Genomic DNA, 18,569 nt, shown 5'->3' with positions numbered 1-18,569 from the left:
AACTTAGAAAATGGAAACAATGAAAAGATTTTTAGTTCCTGTAGTTTTATGTACAGATTATCAACAAGTTTAGAAGTTGTGGACAATCATTGATAACAAATTGAAGGAATTTATTTGGGAGGGGAAGAGAGCAAGAGTTAAGTGGAATAAGTTGATTATTCCCATTAAACACAGTGGTTTAGAATTGCCTGAATTTAAGGAACACTACTGAACTATGCAGTTATGATTCATATTCATAACACAATCAAAAGGCTAAAATCTGAGTGGAAAGAAAAGATCACAAAGTACAAACTGAAACAGATAAACACAAAAGCCAGAAGTAGTAGCTGGATTGAACCCACTCAAAGTAATGCAGGCTGCAAATCATGACAAAGTTGTAGAATGCAGAATCCACTTTATTAACTTCAGACCAAAAAAAAAAAATCCAAGGATGAGCGCTTTCATCGAGAAAGATCTAGACTTCGTCAGACAATTTACCCCACATAGTTACTTCCTTATACAGTTCATACAGGAAGTTCCACCCAGTTATAAACTAATCAATTATGTCATTAAAAGCACAATATTTACAGTCACTGAATTTAAAAAGCAGACAAAATATACAAACTGAAAAAGTTCATGGAACACACCACCCTAAAAACACACACTATATATAAGCACTGCTTCATAAAATGACAATGTACAATAAATATTTAAATATGTTGAATGTGTTAAAACAATAAATATGTGTAATTAAATACTAAAAACTAGATGTAGTAGAAAATGTTAAGAGAAATAAATACACTTATAATAAATACTGAACATGTGAATTATTTAAAATGTTAAAATGCATAATGGATATATATATATATATATATATATATATATATATATATATATATATATATATATATATATATATATTAATCTTTCCAGTGCCTTTAGTTTTAAAATTGGGCTTATGGAAATATGCTCATTCAGGCATGGCCAGTTCCCAGCAATCAAATGTAATTGCCAGTATAATTCTATGTGAAGTGATTTACTGTGCCATGTGTACCACCTGTTCTTGCTTTTATATAGGCAAGACTGATAGAAAGTTAAAAAATTGCATAAACGAACACCTATATGACATAAGGAATAAAAAAGAAACAAATTCTCTTAGCAAACATGTTTTAGAGTATAATGACCATAAGTTCCAATTTTGTATTATAGACAATATCAGTACCAACACGAGTGGTGGTGCATGGTCACTATTACTTGAGAAAAGAGAATTATACTGGCAGTTACGTTTGAATGCTGAGAAATGGCCAGGCCTGAATGAGCATATTTCCATTAGCCCAATTTTAAAACTGAAAGCACTGGAAAGATTAAAAAAAATAATATATTTTATTTATTATATTTCTCCATTATGCATTTTAACATTTTAAGTAATTCACATGTTCAGTATTTATTATGTTAAGTGTATTTATCTCTCTTAACATGTTCTACTAAATCTAGTTTTTATATTTAATTACAAATATTTATTGTTTTAACACATGCAGCATATTTAAATATTTATTGTACATTGTCATTTTATGAAGCAGTGCTTATATATAGTGTGTTTTTAGGGTGGTGTGTACTATGATTTTTTTCAGTTTGTATATTTTGTCTGCTTTTTAAATTCAGTGACTGTAAATATTGTGCTTTTAATGACATAAATGATTAGTTTATAACTGGGTGGAACTTCCTGTTTGAACTGTATAAGAAGGAAGTAACTATGTGGGGTAAATTGTCTGATGAAGTCTAGATCTTTCTGGATGAAAGCACTCATCCTTGGATTTTTTTTTTTTGTCTGAAGTTAATAAAGTGGGTTCTGCATTCTACAACTGTGTGGTGATTTGCAGCCTGCATTACTTTGAGTGGGTTCAATCCAGCTACTTATTCTGGCTTTTGTGTTTATCTGGAAAGAAAAGATGATGAAATATGAGGGTTTGGGAAATAAGGGCTTGGTAGGATTTTGGGTGCAGGGGTGAATGCGTGTAGGGATATAGAAAACAGACAAGAGCGGGCTGAAATTTACTGGTGAAAATTTGCGAAGGAACCAAAGTATTCAGAGCAAAGTACATACCGCTCAACCTGGAAACATCAAAATTCTGGCAGAGCCCCATAACAAATAGGTACAAATCTGTACGCTGATTAAGATAAAATGTGCATACATAATTATGTAACCCCACCCACTCCAGTGGAATTGTGGGATACCAACTTTCAAACGCAAACTGAAGAACAGAACCAAGATATGTCCCCAGACCCTGTAGTAAATGGTTAACTATTTTTTTTATGTGTAGCAGTGATGATCAGTAGGAAGGGAGAAGATGATGAACCTTTGGATTTTGTTTTTGGTGACTTGCAGTATGTAGGTTTTGTGGTAAAAGTAAGGCATTTAATGGTAGGCAATATTCTAATCTTCGCAAAAGAATATTATAGTTTGCTAGGACCTCCAAAAGTCATTCTCCATGGCCTACTAATCAGTGGCGTAGCTTGAGTTTGTGCCGCCTGGGGCTGTCTGAGTTTGCCACTCTTCCCCCTCACAAAATAATGGACAAGTGAGGGCCCCCCCATACACAGCCCTCCCCCGCAGCTATTCCAATGTCCCATTACTTGGTGATTTCACCCCATTTGCCATAAACACTAATGTGCATACTGTTTACTTCTATGGTGATTATTTGGACTTTATTTAAAGCTTATTTTACATTTTATAGCACAAACACTAATATACATCTGCTAAACAAAGCAGTACAGTCTCACAATGAAAATAGATTTAGCATTAAAACTTCTCTGCCCTTGAAACTCAGATTCATTGAAACAGCATTGAAACCCACATTCAAAGAAAGTGCATCAAGCCAGTGCCAGATAAAGATTACCTTTGTGCTGTTTTCAAATCATAGACCCCTTGCACATGAAACATACATATGTGTTCTTTGATGCACATTCCTGACTGTATTAAATTATATTCCTTGTATAATGCAGCACACTTGTTAGAACACATTATAAATTTATTGTTTTGAACATATTTCCAGTAAGCAGTGAAACAAAATGCATGAACCAATAATGACAAAACTGCCCAATTCAGAACATTTCCATCATAAAAGTCTGCTCAAACTTCTATAATTCACCAGTATCAGTAAATATGCACAATCTCTGCAGAAGCAAAAGTCATCTAATTAATTCCACATTAAAGAGATCTGTAACAAATGAGGTTGCTGCTAGCAAACAACTTTATATTTCATTGTTTCATATACAAATAAAGTGCCTGTTGCTCTTGAATAATAAATTGACTGTTACATTAAAAAAATGATAAGCTAGTAATATTGTAATAGGCAATGGATGGAAAACTGATAATAGGTTCATAGTTACTAGGTATCTCCGCCAAAGAGGACATTCTCAGGACTGCAGCATCCACCCCTTTAAAAGTACAACACAGTACAGTATCATCAATCCATCTACGTGGGAGTTGAACCCACAGCCTTCTGCATCAAAAGCAAGTATTCTGCCTCTTGTGCTGCTAACAATACAAGCAGGCTTGGTATAAGTAGCACTAAACTTCTCTTCCCCTATAGAACTATACAGCATAAGAAATCTGGAAAAAACATTTATGAGGGGGGGGGGGCAAAGGCCCAAAAAACCAGAGACGCATTTTAAACATTGCTTGTATAATCTTGGAAAGGTGATAGAATAAGTTATTTTCTGTTACCTTGCCTTTCCTGAAAGGTAGGAAGACAAGATAGGAAGACTGAAAATGAAATGGCTATCATTATTTAGTGAATTCATTTCTTGTTGAGTTGCTACAAAACCACAAATTTTAAGAACAGACCAAAAGTTATATGAGCCAAACATTGAACCACAAGGAATTACAAGTGGTGGTATGGGTAAGGAATTCAGGCTCTTGCTCCTTGTACCTAAGGTACAGGGTTTGATGTTGAGTAAAACTAACCACTAGGTATAGTTAACTGGGACATTTCAGACACACACAGTATTTCAGTGCTTGCTTAAATAATAACACACACAAAGAATTCAGTGCTTGCTTAAATAATCACACACACAAAGATTTCAGTGCTTGATTAAATAATCAAACACACAAAGATTACAGTGCTTGCTTAATCACACACACAAAGATTTCAGTGCTTGCTTAAGTAATTACACACAAAGATTTCATTGCCTGCTTAAATAATCACACACACACGCACTTCAGATAATTGTTTAGATAATAATGGATGGATGGAGCTACAGCTTCCACACACACAAGATTTCATAACATACATGGCCTTCAGATGATTGCTTAAGTAATAACTGATAGAGCTACAACTTCACTTCTGAGAGCAATAAGATTTCTACAGCTTCACTTCTGAGTGCATTAAGATATCTGGATGCTTGCTTACTTAAATAATAACAGCCGGAGCTAAAGCTTCACTTCTGAATGCTTGCTTAAATAATAATGGACACACACATACACTGACTTCGGATAATTGCTTAAATAACAATGGAAGGTTTCTTGCTTGAGATTTCTGAAACACACATACTGAGCTGCAGAGACGTGTGGATTGGCAGCAATAAGATTTGCGCACACACACACACACACACACACACACACACACACACACACACACACACACTTATGAGTTCTTGCTTAAATTATAACGGACTTCGGCTAAGATTTCTGAGTGCTTGCTTGCTTAAATAATAACGGACTTTGGCTAAGATTTCTGAGTGCTTGCTTGCTTAAATAATAATGGAGCTGCTGAAATGGAGCGGACTGGCAGGCATAAGATTTCTGAGTATCAAATGGAGAGAGAGAGACACCCCTAAATTGCCAAACAGTTCAGCTGCACTGATGAACTGCTCTCTGATGTTCTGCTTAAAATAGATTTCTGCCGCTATACACATACAGTAAGCTGGGCCCATAGCATACAATTCTTTTTTTTTTTTCCTCATCTGGGAGACCTGCGGCATGTAGTCTGGTGCTGGGCAATTGTTGCACTGCTACTATATTCCCTCCAAACATTTCAATATAACAGTCCAATAAAGATGATGTCATTCACGCATGCCGCCTGTAGGCTGGTGTTGCGTGGTCACATCAGCCATAAATTTAAAGTTGTAATACAAAAAAATAAGTAAATAAATAAAAGATAAAATAAAATCAGAAATTAAAGGGTCCACTAGGGAATTTGTGGCACCCCATAATTTTGCAGTCAAAACCGGTAAATAGCAAGGAGTTTGGTATGGTTGAGAGGTATGGCAAAGTAATAGAGTGGGATGAAGCCAACAATAAGTTTGGACCGCCAGTTATATACTGCCTTTCCTACCAGGGATTGTTAACCGAGTGTAGAGAAAAAAGGTGATAGTTGAGTGCTAAGTGAAAGACCAGTTCTGTCTGGCAGAGCTTTTAGTTGAGCCTAAAACAGAAGTTGCTTTTAATAAAGAGACAATTAGTAGGGCATATACAGTATTGCATGATAACTGTAATAATCAGTTAGATTAAGAAGAGTGGAAAGAAGAATGGAAAGGCAATTTACAAAGGAGTAATGAGAGAATATTTGTATGGCTGTCAAGTATGCAACAGAGTCCAGGTTTTAGTTTTTTTTTTCTTTTAAATATAAGCAGACTTTAGAGAATTTTTCCTCCAGTAGATAGCAAATTCTGCAGGTATGATGGAAAGGAGAGCTGTAATGGGAATGTTTTTTTTTTGAAAATGTAATCAGGAGGTAGAGTTTAAAAGTTCCCCACTAAGTACTTTGTCAGAAATGGTTGTAACTATGGAAATGTTTCCTTTGATATGGGATATGGAATCTGAATTTCTAGTCATAGTAAGGCCTTACTAAGCTTAATACTACTGAGTGCCAAAAAAAGCAATTACTAAAATATGAAAAATCAAAGACTAAACAAAATGTAATGAAGTACTGAATATTGTAGAGGAAATAATAGAACAGGAGATGGGATCTTTAGAAAAGGGAAGGAGTGAATTGCATGAAATAAATGAAAATTGTGGAAACAATACTTGCAGAATAATCAGTAGGAGGGATGAGGTTTAAGGACGGACAAGAACTGAGCAATTTGTTTAATGTTGGAGTAAATGACTTGAAACGAAATCATGTATGATGCATGAAAATAATGAAAACTGGTATGTTTTTTGTTTCTGTTAATGTTTGTGTACCTCTGTCATTGTTTAAAACATGAAGGTTTAATAAAAGTATTTAAAAAATCAAGTCATGTATGTTCGTTATGTATTTATCTATTAATATACAAGCACTCTAGTAATACTGGTGAATAGTGTGTCATAAATAGAACAGGTGACAGAGGATTATGATAGGAGAAATCCTGCCATAATTCTGTGTAATGCATGCAGTTTTAGATGCCTCCCAATGTACTATAATTTACACCAAGGAAAAGAGCAAAAAGGTTGTATATAGGTTTGGAAGCTGTAATACACCTATGGCTAATACACAGGCAGTGGCTAGAATCTAAGTGTACTTCTGATCACACAACTTTAAAAGCTTCTAGACACTTCACTTTGCCATGCTTTTTTGTGTATGTCTTATAGCGTGAAGTGTGTTACAGTTTTCAAAGCTGTCAGAGGATTCTGATGCTGTTCTGTAATGGCTGTAATGTGTGCTACAGCACAGCAACTCTGAAAAGTGTGCAACAGTAGATGTTTATCATTAGATCACTGATGCAATAGTTTAAGCTATGTGGGACATATCCTGCCAAAGATTGGACAGCCGGACAGCTTCCGAAGCTTTAGGGCACCTTCCATGTACTCTAAACTCTGTACAGCTCAAGGAGAGTGGTATAAAGTCAGTGGTTACAATATCAAACTTGCAGGGCTTTCTTGCCTCACATCAGGAGAGGCTAGAGCTTTTCTAGCTAGGAATGCCATCTTCCTTCCCGGATGGGTGCACTGGCAGCAACCGGTAACTTCCATTCTCCCAGACTAACTCCTGCAGTCTCTGGAACCACTACACAAACTCTGTTTGTCTGCACAATAGTCATGGCTTTATCCCTCTATGATATGTGCCTTGTGCCATACCCACTGCACTGGTTGCTTGGAAGAGTTTATCCAGTATGACTTCTCATGACACTGGGAGATCCCTTCAGTAAGGGAGACCAGCTAACTGAGATGCATTGAAGATTGTGTTGCATAAGACCAACATGCATTTTTCTTTTCTACAGAATTTAATGAAATAACTTGCTGAAGTACTTTTAGCTAGTGTTTTACTTTTTCAGTACCTTAAATAAATATGCTGTAAAACGAATGTTAATTTTCTTGAGAATCCATTAAAAGATTGGAAATTATTTTGCAGTTTGTGTTTGAAAGCCATCCTGTGAGCAGACAGATTTTCTAACCAGTCTTTTTAGTCTTGTTTTTTATCATTGATATATGCCTAACTGCAGGGAAAATGTCAAATATACATGATTTCCTCCTGTAAGAAATTATTTTATCCATTTTACAGGCTGAAAGAATTATTTTTGATTTCTTTTCTGACCCAAAATTTCTGGAGCTGTTGATCAAATTTCTTTCCTTAGAAGATCGGAAAGGAAAGGACACATTCAATCCCCGCAGATTCTGCCTTTTTAAGGTAACGAGACTGTTATATGTTGATTTTGTGTGTTTTTGTAGTGTATTTTAAACTTTAAAAAAAGCACTTCTGATGTGATTTATGAGATCTGTAAAAGAATGAGCAGGAGAAAATGCTACTCATAACCAAGGCTACAGCAGGGCAGATATAAATGTGAAGAGGTTTAATTTACTTAACTATTTGATTGCATTGTAAGTAGACCTTTTTGGAGAGGTGGCACAGAGGCTTTTGTGCAGTTAAATGAAGTGCTCAGAGCTGAACAGTGTGCAGTTGAAAACTTAGTGACTCTGACCCAAGACTACTGTTTGAAGAAAAAAGTATCCCTGCGATACTGGTATAGTGTTCTGAAGTCAGGAAAAATTATGTTAATTGATAGTAACTTTATAGCAATATTTTACAAAATATACTAACAGCCTGAGACAGAGGGCTGTGTAAGTCTATTTCCCAAAGAGACTGGATTTGGTTTGTTTTCAGTACATCAGGCATGTTAACTCATTAACACTTTTGTGACGTGGAATGTCACACCTCTAGCAGCCTACATACAGTCTTGCATTCCAGAGTATGTTCTGTAAAGTCAATTTGAAAGGCATAAGATAAGCAAATGTAAATAATTGTGAACAGCAAAAGCTGTCAAAACTGCAAATAGCACTGTTATCAGTAAGATGTATTCTTTGCAGTGATGATTGTCAGTGCGTTCGTCTTTCCACAAATACTATACCATATTAATTTATGCAAACCCAGAATTATATTTTTGCCAAACTTTCACAAAGAATTAATCGCATCTTGGAATCTCTATAACCTAGTCATAGGATCGTAGGAGATTACTAGGCTATCGACCCGAAGGTCATTTTAAGCCAAACCATTTCAACCCAATGTAATACCGTAGAAGTACTAGTCAATACCCAAGATTGCATTTAGTGATGACTGCCCATGTCCAGGAGGGTTGTGAGCATGATCCCCAGTAAGAATTTACAGTGCCCCATCCACTCGTCCAGGTTCCTCTTGAACAGTGTCATAGAGGTGCTCGGTTTCACGTCAGTTGGTAGTCCTTTCCAAAGACATGGCAGTCACTGGGAGATAAATCTGTCTCTTCATCATGTACTGTTTAAGCTGCAGGCCATATATAAGTCCCTGGAATGGGTAGCCCTAGATCCATTTGATTTACAGATATATAGTAAGTTCATTAGGTTTGGCTCTTGGGTTGCTCTGTAGGCCAGGCATAAGTCTCCCCTGAGAAGTCTGTACGATACACATAGTGATAGGGACTTTAGTCAGTCTGTGTAAGGCACATGCTGGAGGCCCTTGATTATCTTTGTTAGAAACCTCTGAGGTCTCTCTCTAATTGCTGCAGGTGCTTAGTACGGTACATACCAAATGGGGCATTATACTCAATTATGGACCAGATAAGTGCTGAGTATAGGGGGTTATAATTTCTTTTACCCTCAAGGCAATGAATTTACCAATTAAGTGAGCTATGTCACAAGCTTTCCTTGCAGTAGTAGACACGTGGTGTTCGAAGTCAAGGTCATGGTCAACCTGTGATCCTAGGTCCCATACCACTTCATGGGTACTTAGGGTATTGTTGTTGATTTGATAGTGTAAAGGGACATTGTTTGTGCCAGAGGGAATGATGATGCATTTCTTTGCATTTAGTTTGAGACCGTGACTAATACACCAGTCGTTGGTCTGTGTGAGACCCTTCTGGAGTATAATGATATTATTTGGGGATTCAGTGATCGCACCTAGTTTGCAGTAGTCGGCAAACTTGGTCAGCCACAACCCTTTAGTTTTGACATGAACTTCTGAGAAGTATATTCCAAACAGTAGGGGGCCCAGCACTGACCCTTGGGGCACCCCGCTGGTAACAGGTCTGCTGGTTGATGTGGAGCCACCTACTTTGATAGTGTGTGTCTGGTTTCTGAGCCATTTGTCAACCCATCTTACAACAAATGGGTTTGCATTCAGTTTTCTAAGTTTATCGGTAATGCCTGAATGTGGAATTGTATCAAAAGCCTTTGCTAAGTCAAGTTATGCTATGTGCACAGATTTTCCCTCATCATTGGCCCTGGTCACACTTTCAGAGAAATCCACCAGATTTAAGAGGCAGGATCTGCGCTTCACAAAGCCGAATTGGGTAGGATCCAGGGTTTGGAAGTCACCTATGTCTTTATTTATGAAGTTCATAGTAATATGTTCCATGGCCTTACAGATTAGGCTGGTTAGACTTATGGGTCTATCTATTGCTAGGCCACCTCTGTGGAGGGGAGTAACTGTAACTGTTCTCCATTCCGCAGGAACAAAGCCTGTAGTTAAGCTATGATTGAAAAGGTTACTTAGTGGTGATGCTACTTCATGTTTTAGCCTGTTTAGTAGACAGCCTGGGATGTCTTCTGGTTCCATAGAGGCCGTGTTCTTTGCCTTGGACAGGGCTTTGAGGACCTGTTCTTCAGATATGTAAGGTAGGGGGAGTTTGGGGGAGGGTTTGTTGTAAGTTAGAAGGGGGGATAAGGGAGTAAAAGCTTCACCAAACCTATCTGCTAGCAGGTTTGCCGTCTCTGTGGGGTCAGTGTGTGTGATACCGTTGACCACCAGTTCTGCACATGTTTGGGTCCTACCCTTTAGGTTACCTATGTAGCTGTAAAAGACCTTATGGTTATTCTTAGCAGTACTTTGTATTGATTTGGCTAACATTATTTACTGGGGAAGTCCAACTGGACTAGTTGCCCATTTTCACCGGAGGCCTGGGTAGAAAAGCTCCACATAAAATCACATAAGAACACATAGTAACACAGTACTAAAGTTAACAGTCAGCAAAATTTACGAATCATGGATTTAAGCATTGCATACAGTAGAATTGCAGCTCAGTGATGTTTGTCCAATAACATTTGAAAACTTGCAATTATTTTGTCAAAAGCTCAATTTACAACATAGATAAGGAGAAGGTGGAGAGAAGTCTGGTAAGCTCAGCCTGGTGAGGAGCAGGAGCATAACCAGTTGTCATTTAGGTGACTATTAGCAGGTTTTTGAACTGAGCTGGGTTGATTGTGTGTTAGTATGTTCTGAGAGATAGAGTTCCATGTTTCAGAGACGTTATTAGAATATAATGAGTCTCTAAAGATGCTGTTGGATTTTGTAACTTTTCGCAGTAATTTTTCAGAGGATCGTAGGGTCCTGCTGTTGAGGTGAAATTGAACTAAATTCTGTAAGGCTGGACATTTATCATGTAGGTAAACTATGGAGTGGGTTAGGGTAAGTTGGTTTAAGGTTAGAAGGTTTGGAAGTTCTAGCCATCTGAGTTGTTTCACAGCAAGACAGTGATGGATTCTGTAGGGCAATTTAGTCGCAAATCTGGCTGTCTTGTGGTAGCATGATTCCGGTTTGCTAGGTTTCTCTCAAAGGAGCTCTTGGAGTATTTGACAAGTTGCTATATTTGCCTGTTAAGGCTGAGGAGGGTGCTTTTCTGTTGTTCGGTCCTTGCCTTTGTTTTCTTGGACAGCAACTTTTTGCATTTATTGTAACATTTTGTTGATGCTGGAAGTTCACCATGGCAGCTTGATTTTACTTGGGGCTTTGGCTTTGATTCTCTCTGGTACAGCCAAGTTTATACACCTATGCAAGTAATTGTACAGGGCATTAGTGTAAGCTTTGGCATAGTTACCACTTTCAGCTTGGAGTGGGACTTGGAATGCATTTATACCTTCACCTAGGAGGGTGTAGTTTGCCTTGGTGAAGTTTTTAGTTCGATTTCACCCTTTGTGAGTTTTGGTGTTAGTGTCAGTTCGAAGGTGACTGATTTGTGGTCAGTTTTAACTAATGAGGGTCCATCAATTGCAGTAGTGCACCTGATGTTCTTCGTGTTTCACTGTTGCGGTCATTACATTTGGGTAATCTGCTGGCAGGTTGCCCTCAGTCGGCCTGATTAACAAAGTCTTGGGTCCTGCGTCAGTTGCTGTCCCTTCTTCCATGACGTCAGGTTATCAGGGGTATAAAACATGCAGCCGATGCTATTACATCAGTCTTTCTTGCCATGTGGTGCCTGAAGCAGAAGCTGTTCACAAGTGCTGGTCGGCCAACTCCTGAAATTTTCATTTTCGAGTTTCAGAACCGAAGTCTTCAACTTAAAGCTAAGTACCCCATTGGGGAAGCTTTTTCTTGCTCATTACCGATGTCAGTAAAAGTTAATAATTGCATTACTTGTGGAAAGCAAATACCTCATGAAGATTTTAATTCGTACTGTATTCCTTGCCTAGGCCCTGACCATGGCGTACCTTGTTGTCGGTTTTGTGCTTTATTTAATCAGCGCACTATCATCGTCGGTATATTTTTGCCTCTAAATATTTCGGTTCTCAGTCTAATTATCCAGAAATTTGTCGGTTAGCCATCCGACTACCGGGATTCTGAAAAAATGCAAAGACAAAGACAGGCCGCCGAGGTCCAAAACTGCCGATGACGCTTCTCCTAAGCCAGTCGCCAGTTCGTCGGTACTCTGTGAGGTGCTTTTGCAGCCCCTGATACCCGCTACTTCTGATTCGCAGGCCTCTACTGAGACCCATTCAGATCCGTGAGATACTTCAGCTATGGAACCCGCACATGTCTGTACCTTGGATGGGTCCGGAGCCACTGTGCAGGCACTGGCTTCTGAGGGTGTATTCAGGCCTACATACTTGCATATTAAATCGACACCGCCTTCATTACTAAGGCCTAAATCTCGATCCATGTCTAAAAAACTGACGCCCAGGCCCCTATGCCTAAAAAACAAATGATAAAAATGGCTGAAGATCTAATTACTCTAATCAGGGGTAGTCAACCCCCGCCTCTAAGAGGCCTAGGGCTGAGCTTGATTATGAATCTTCTGATCAGGATTCTGTTTCTTCTGACTCTTCTGATGACCTGGATTTGTCCATACCTACCTACAGCATCTTAAACTCAACTGGCTTTGTCCATGTTCCTACCCTGACTAAACAGTATCATTAATCACATTAAAACTAACCAAACTGTTTTTCTAATACATTCTGACCTTTTCTACAAGTATAATGTGCTGATCTTGTAACTGTGAGTCTCTTTGGAAACAACGCTATAACATTGTAAATAACTCTTGTATAACTTTTTCAATGTAAATAACTTGATGTGTAAATTCTTGAAGAAAATGTTGTAACCTTGTTGGAGCTTTTCTCCCTGGGCCTCAACTGAAAATGGACATATATCCAGACGGACTATCCCGGTAAACAAATGTAAAATAAATAAATAAATAAATACTTATGAGGATTGTGATGCAGAGGATTCCTTTCCCTCTGCTTCCCCTCCTGAGGATTTTTCTTTTGGGGAAACTTTACATACTTTAAGGGAGCATTTCCCACTGGGAAAGCCAGGAATTTTCTGATTCAAAAAAGAGGCTTAGGGATTTCCTTCTTCTACCTCAGCATAGGCCTTTGGCTATACCTCCTGTACTAGACATTGTTGATGATGTGTTCTCGAAATCCATTTTGGCCCCTGATTCCCTGCCTCCGGCTCCTAGTAAACCTGACAGATACTACAGGGTTCCTGAGTCCCACAAGTTCCTTTTCAAAAATCCTGTTGCAGATCCAGAGACTATTTCTCAGGGGCCCAATGGCATTATGGCTTCTACTGCTAAAAATCCTACCCCCTTTTGATAGAGACTCCAGGGTGCTGGATAGATGGGGTAAAAAGGTTTATACTTCTGCAACCTTGGCAATCAGAGCTTTAAACTGCCAATTTCATATGTTAAAATATCAACAGCATATTATTGGACTGCTTAAACGGAAAATGATGTTGATTCTTGACTGTGTGGAAAATAAAGATTTACAGGATTTAATGCATTCTGCTGAACAAGTTGGAAAACATACTTTGCAATGTGGTTTTGATTCTTTAGAGGCCTCTTGCAGGGCTGCTGTTACTGGGTCTGTGCTTAGAAGGCATGCTTGGCTTAAGGAGCAATATTTGCCTGATCATGTTAAAGCTAAATTGTTGGATGCTCCTTTAAATCAGGACCACCTGTTTGGCAACAAGGCTGAAGAAGTTCTTAAAAAGATAGAAAATAAAGCTAAATCTATGCAAACTGTTAGATTTTTTACAAGTGCAACCTCCAAGATTTAGTAGACACTGGCATACTAAGAACTGGTCCTTTCCAGTCGCTTCCAGGACCTGTCAAGCCAAACCCAGACACAGTAAAAACTCCTGGTTTCAGTCACAGGGGACTCTCAGAACTAAGCAGTGGGGGGCTTCCACTTCCAAATCTGGAAGTAACAAGACACCCCCTATGGTAAACAGTCTCAATGACTACCTTTTTAAAATTCCCAAGAACTTATCTTTTGACCGCCCCTTTGGGGGGAAGGATTGCTCTTCATGCAAAGAACTGGGAACTCATAACCCAGGACAAATGGGTTTTAAATATAGTGTCCCAGGGATACAGATTTCATTTCCACACATTGCCAACACCAAACGGGTGGCCAGACCTGTCCCCAAATCAGTGGGCAGAGGCTTAAAAACAATTACTTTCCCTCTTAAGCATGGGGAGGCTATTCAACTGGTACCAGAAGAGGAAAAGGGACAAGGTTTCTACTCCAGGCTTTTTCTGGTACCCAGAAAAGACAAATCATGGCGTCCAATCCTGGACCTGTCTACTCTAAACACCTTTCTGGAGATTCCAAAATTCAAGATGCTGACTCTTCACCAATTACTTCCTATGCTAGGCAAAGATGCCTGGTTGGCAACTCTAGATTTAAAAGAAGCATACCTGCACATTCCAATCAGGGAATCTTGCAGAAGATACCTACGCTTCAAAGCAGGGTACTTGCATTATCAGTTCTCTGCACTGCCCTTTGGCTTGTCTACTGTGCCCAGGGTATTCGCAAAGTGCCTGGCTCCAGTTATTGCATTTTGCAGGCAAAGAAATATTCAGATATATCCATACCTGGACGATTGTCTAATTCAGGCAGAAAACCAGGGCATACTTTTAAATCACCTGGCATTTGTAAAAAAGGTGCTAACTTGTCTGGGGTACATCATAAATGAAAAGAAATCACAACTCGTACCCTGTCAACAAATTACATTCCTGGGTGCAAGCATGAATACAACTGCCCAGATGGCTTTCCTCACGCCAGAAAAGAAAATTCATTTGGTAACTTACTTCAAACAATTGGACACAAAAACCCTGCTGTCTGCAAGACAAATACTGCAAGCCTTGGGGTTCATAGCCTCCTGCATTCTTCTAATTCCATATGCAAGACTGCATATGAGGAAACTACAGTGGTATCTAAAAAGTCTATGGAGTCAGTATTATCACAGCCTGGAAACAATGATTCCTATCATACCCTGCTTACGTCTGGAGTTCCTATGGTGGGCAGAGGCCTGCCACCACAACAAGGGACTACCATTCACACTACCCCCTTCCACCCAAACCCTAACTACAGATGCATCAGACTATGCATGGGGGGCTCACCTGGCAGGGAAGTGCATTCAGGGCAAATGGAACCCAAATCAAATGCACCTACATATCAATCAAAAAGAAATATTAGCTGTACAGAATGCTCTGACAGCCTTCAAGGACTATATTCTTCCAGGGCAACTAATGGTAAAGACGGACAACACCACGGTTATGTGGTACATAAAGAAGCAGGGGGGGTACGCATTCCTACCCCCTCTGCAGACTAGCCATGGCATTGTGGAGCACAGCCTTGAGCTACCAAGTGCACATATAAGCTCAGTTCCTGCCAGGAAAATTGAATACACTGGCAGACAAACTAAGCAGAAACCTCATGGACCCACACGAGTTGAAACTGGAACCAAGAATTTTCAACATGTTGACAAGCGAATGGGGGAGCCCAGGCATACATCTATTTGCCTCCCCCCAGAACTACCAGTTGGACAAGTTTTGCACACGGATTCCCCACAAACAAGCCTGGAAAGTGGATGCTCTGTCCTTAAGCTGGAAAAGGCTAGCAGTCTGTGACTTCCCCCCACTGCTTCTGCTCTTCAAAGTTTTACTAAAAGTAAAACAGGACAAATCAAGGATGATCTTGATTGCTCCAGACTGGCCTCGCCAACACTGGTACCCCCTCTTGTGCAGTGTGTCACAGTTATCTCCATGGCACCTGCCTCAGACCCCTTCCCTGCTGTCTCAGCAGGAGAACCAAATTCTGCACCCTCAGCTTCCAACATTGAACATAGCAGCCTGGCTTATCACTTAAATTCACCCTGATCATCCCTCAGCAAACCTGTGATGGATATCATCTTGGAGGCAAGGAGACCTAGTACTAGAAAATTTTATGCTGACAAATGGAAAAGATTCTGTGCCTGGAACCAATCTCAAGGGATGAGCACAGCAGCACCCAATTTACCTCAGATTTTGCAATACTTAACTGAGATGCTTCACAAGGGCCTGTCTTTTTCCTCCATTAAAATCCACGCCTCAGCTACTTCAGCTCATTATAACAAAGAACCTCCCCTCTTCTCTCATCCTCTGCTCAAGCAGTATCTCAGAGGGGCAAAAAACTTGAGACCACCCAGGAGAGCTCCAACCCCTGCCTGGGACCTTAACTTTGTTTTGGAGAAACTCACTCTACCTCTTTTCGAGCCAGCTGCTACTGCAGACTTAAAATTTCTTTCTTGGAAAACAACCTTCCTTTTAGCAATCACTTCAGCTAGAAGGATATCTGAATTACAGGCCCTTGTAGCAGTGGAGCTTTTCATCATCTTTCATGCGGACAGGGTATCTCTCAGGACCAATCCATCCATCATGCCCAAGGTGGTTTCTAGTGTGGCTCTTAATCAGTCCATTCATTTGCCAACCTAATTTCCCAATCCACAGAACAAAGGGGAACGGATTCTGCATTCCTTGGATGTGCACAGACAACTTAGATTCTACTTGGACAGGACTAAACCTCGCAGAAAATCTGAACAATTGCTGGTAGCATTTGCTGCAGGGGCAGAGGGGAAGGCTATTTCAAAACAAACCATTTCTAAATGGATAAGCCATTGCATTCATTTCTGCGATAAGCACCATGAAAAACCTGTCCCCCAGGGGATCAGATCTCACTCCACCAGGGCTGCATCTACTTCTGCAGCCTTTCTCAGAGGTGTTCCTACCAGGGACATCCTAGAAGCTACTACCTGGAGGCTCTGTACATACTTTCTCCAAGCATTATCATTTACCAATTTTCTCTAAATCCAGAGCTGGCTTTGCCACTGCAGTCTTGCAGGGCCTTATAGCTGGCTCTAATGCTGTATAAACTCCTCCTCCCAATCATAGCTTTGGGAAAATACCCAAATGTAATGACTGCAACAGTGAAACATGAAGAACATAGTACAGTTGTGTACACTTACCATAAATGTAGATGTTCGAGTGTATTCACTGTTGCAGTCCTGGTTACCTTCCCTCCAGCCCCCTAACTTTTTCTGGCTATACCTCTACTTTCCTTTACTATGCTTAAAAGCCTTTTTGGTGTATTTGATTTTTTGTTGGAGGTATACCTTTGTGTTTTTATGTTTATTTGCTCCCCATTAGGGGGGCACCTGACATCTGGGGCAAGAAAAACTGATGTAATGGCGTTGGCTGCATGTTTTATACCCCTGACGACCTGATGTCATGGAAGAAGGGACAGCAACTGATGCAGGACCCAAGACTTTGTTAATCAGGCTGACTGTGGGCAGCCTGCCAGCAGATTACCCAAATGTAATGACTGCAACAGTGAATACACTCGAACATCTACATTTATGGGAAGTGTACACAACTGTACTTTTGACATGTTGGTGAAGACCAGATCTAGTATGTTTGTTCCTCTTGTCAGGGTATCGACAGTTTGCTCCAGGGCATTTGAATTCACAAAGTCCAGGAACTTTTGTGCTAGCAAGTTTAGGCTAGAGTAGGTTTCCCATTTGATGGTGGGATAAATGAAATCCCCCGTAACCAGTGTGTTCGGTAAAGTTTGGGTTGTCTTCAGTTTGGTTAAGTAGGCTTCATGGGTGTCGTGACCCACGGAGGGGGATTTATAACTGGTTACGACTTGAACTGGGGATCGTACCCCACCATAACCTGGATCTCAGTAACTCCATGGAGTTGTCCAGTCTAATGAGACAGGAGGTGAATTTATCTTTAATATAGATAGAAACACCACCTCCTTTGGTTTTCACATGTTCATTTTGCAGTCTAAAGGTGTGGAAGGCATTGTAACCTTGCAGGGCCAGGGTACTCTCTGAGGCCTTAAACCAGGTTTCTGTGACTGCACAGACATCTACATCTTCTAGTGATAGAAGTGCTTCCAGGGAGTGCAGTTTTTGGTTTAGGGTCCTAGCATTTAGCAGCATGACCCTTGTTTTGTTCTGATTGGTTAATTTCACGTCGGTAATATTGTTTTCGAGACCTTGCTTAAAAAGGCACTATGGGGGAGGCAAGAGCCTATGCCATGTGCTAACCATCTGTGGCAAAGCAGTGAGGTTTGTTGATCATGGCTTCTCATACAGTTAGGAATGGGATTCCCTTGGAATGACACCAAAAACTAAGCCAGTTATTGAAATCAGTTATTTTTTGTGTATACTGTGGCATCGTTCTAGGTGAGGGTATTATGTTACTGAGGGCTAGGGACATACCTGCCTTAGACACATACTCTGTGAGCTCAACCATGTCTCTCTTCATATAGTACAGCAAGGTACATCTCAGGTCATTCACACCAACATGAACTATGACAGAATCATAACTGTACTTGTTGCTGAGAGACCTGTGTGCATGTGTGATATGGCGAATCCTGGTACCGGACAGGCAGCTGACTGTGACTTTCTCCATGTCCAGCCTGGTGAGTAGGACATCTGTGTGTTTCACTATTGAATCTCCAATGACAAGAAAACTTGGTTTTTGAGTGTTATGCCTTACTTGCTTGGTGAATGAGACACTGATGTTGGTATGTGTCATGGAGACTGTGTTAACTGTAGCAGACTTGGGTTTTGGGGGTCTGGGGTGTTTCAGTATGT

At 39.9% G+C, this 18,569-nt stretch overlaps 1 protein-coding gene across 1 annotated transcript in view; it reads left to right on the top strand.

Annotated features, from left to right (window-relative positions):
* PSME4 (proteasome activator subunit 4) overlaps nt 1-18,569 on the top strand; it is a 2,990,260-nt gene that overhangs the window by 2,187,738 nt on the left and 783,953 nt on the right. Inside the window, exon 35 of the mRNA XM_044055122.1 lies at nt 7,461-7,586. Within this exon, the coding sequence (XP_043911057.1) occupies nt 7,461-7,586 (126 nt within the window). The remainder of the gene's footprint in view (nt 1-7,460; nt 7,587-18,569) is intronic.

This window comes from Protopterus annectens, chromosome 1.part2, assembly GCF_019279795.1.
Source record: "Protopterus annectens isolate FY-2018-M chromosome 1.part2, PAN1.0, whole genome shotgun sequence".
In the NCBI taxonomy this organism is placed as follows: Eukaryota; Metazoa; Chordata; order Ceratodontiformes; family Protopteridae; genus Protopterus; species Protopterus annectens.
Note: the sequence above shows the minus strand (reverse complement) of the source record. Positions and strands in the feature narration are given on the sequence as shown.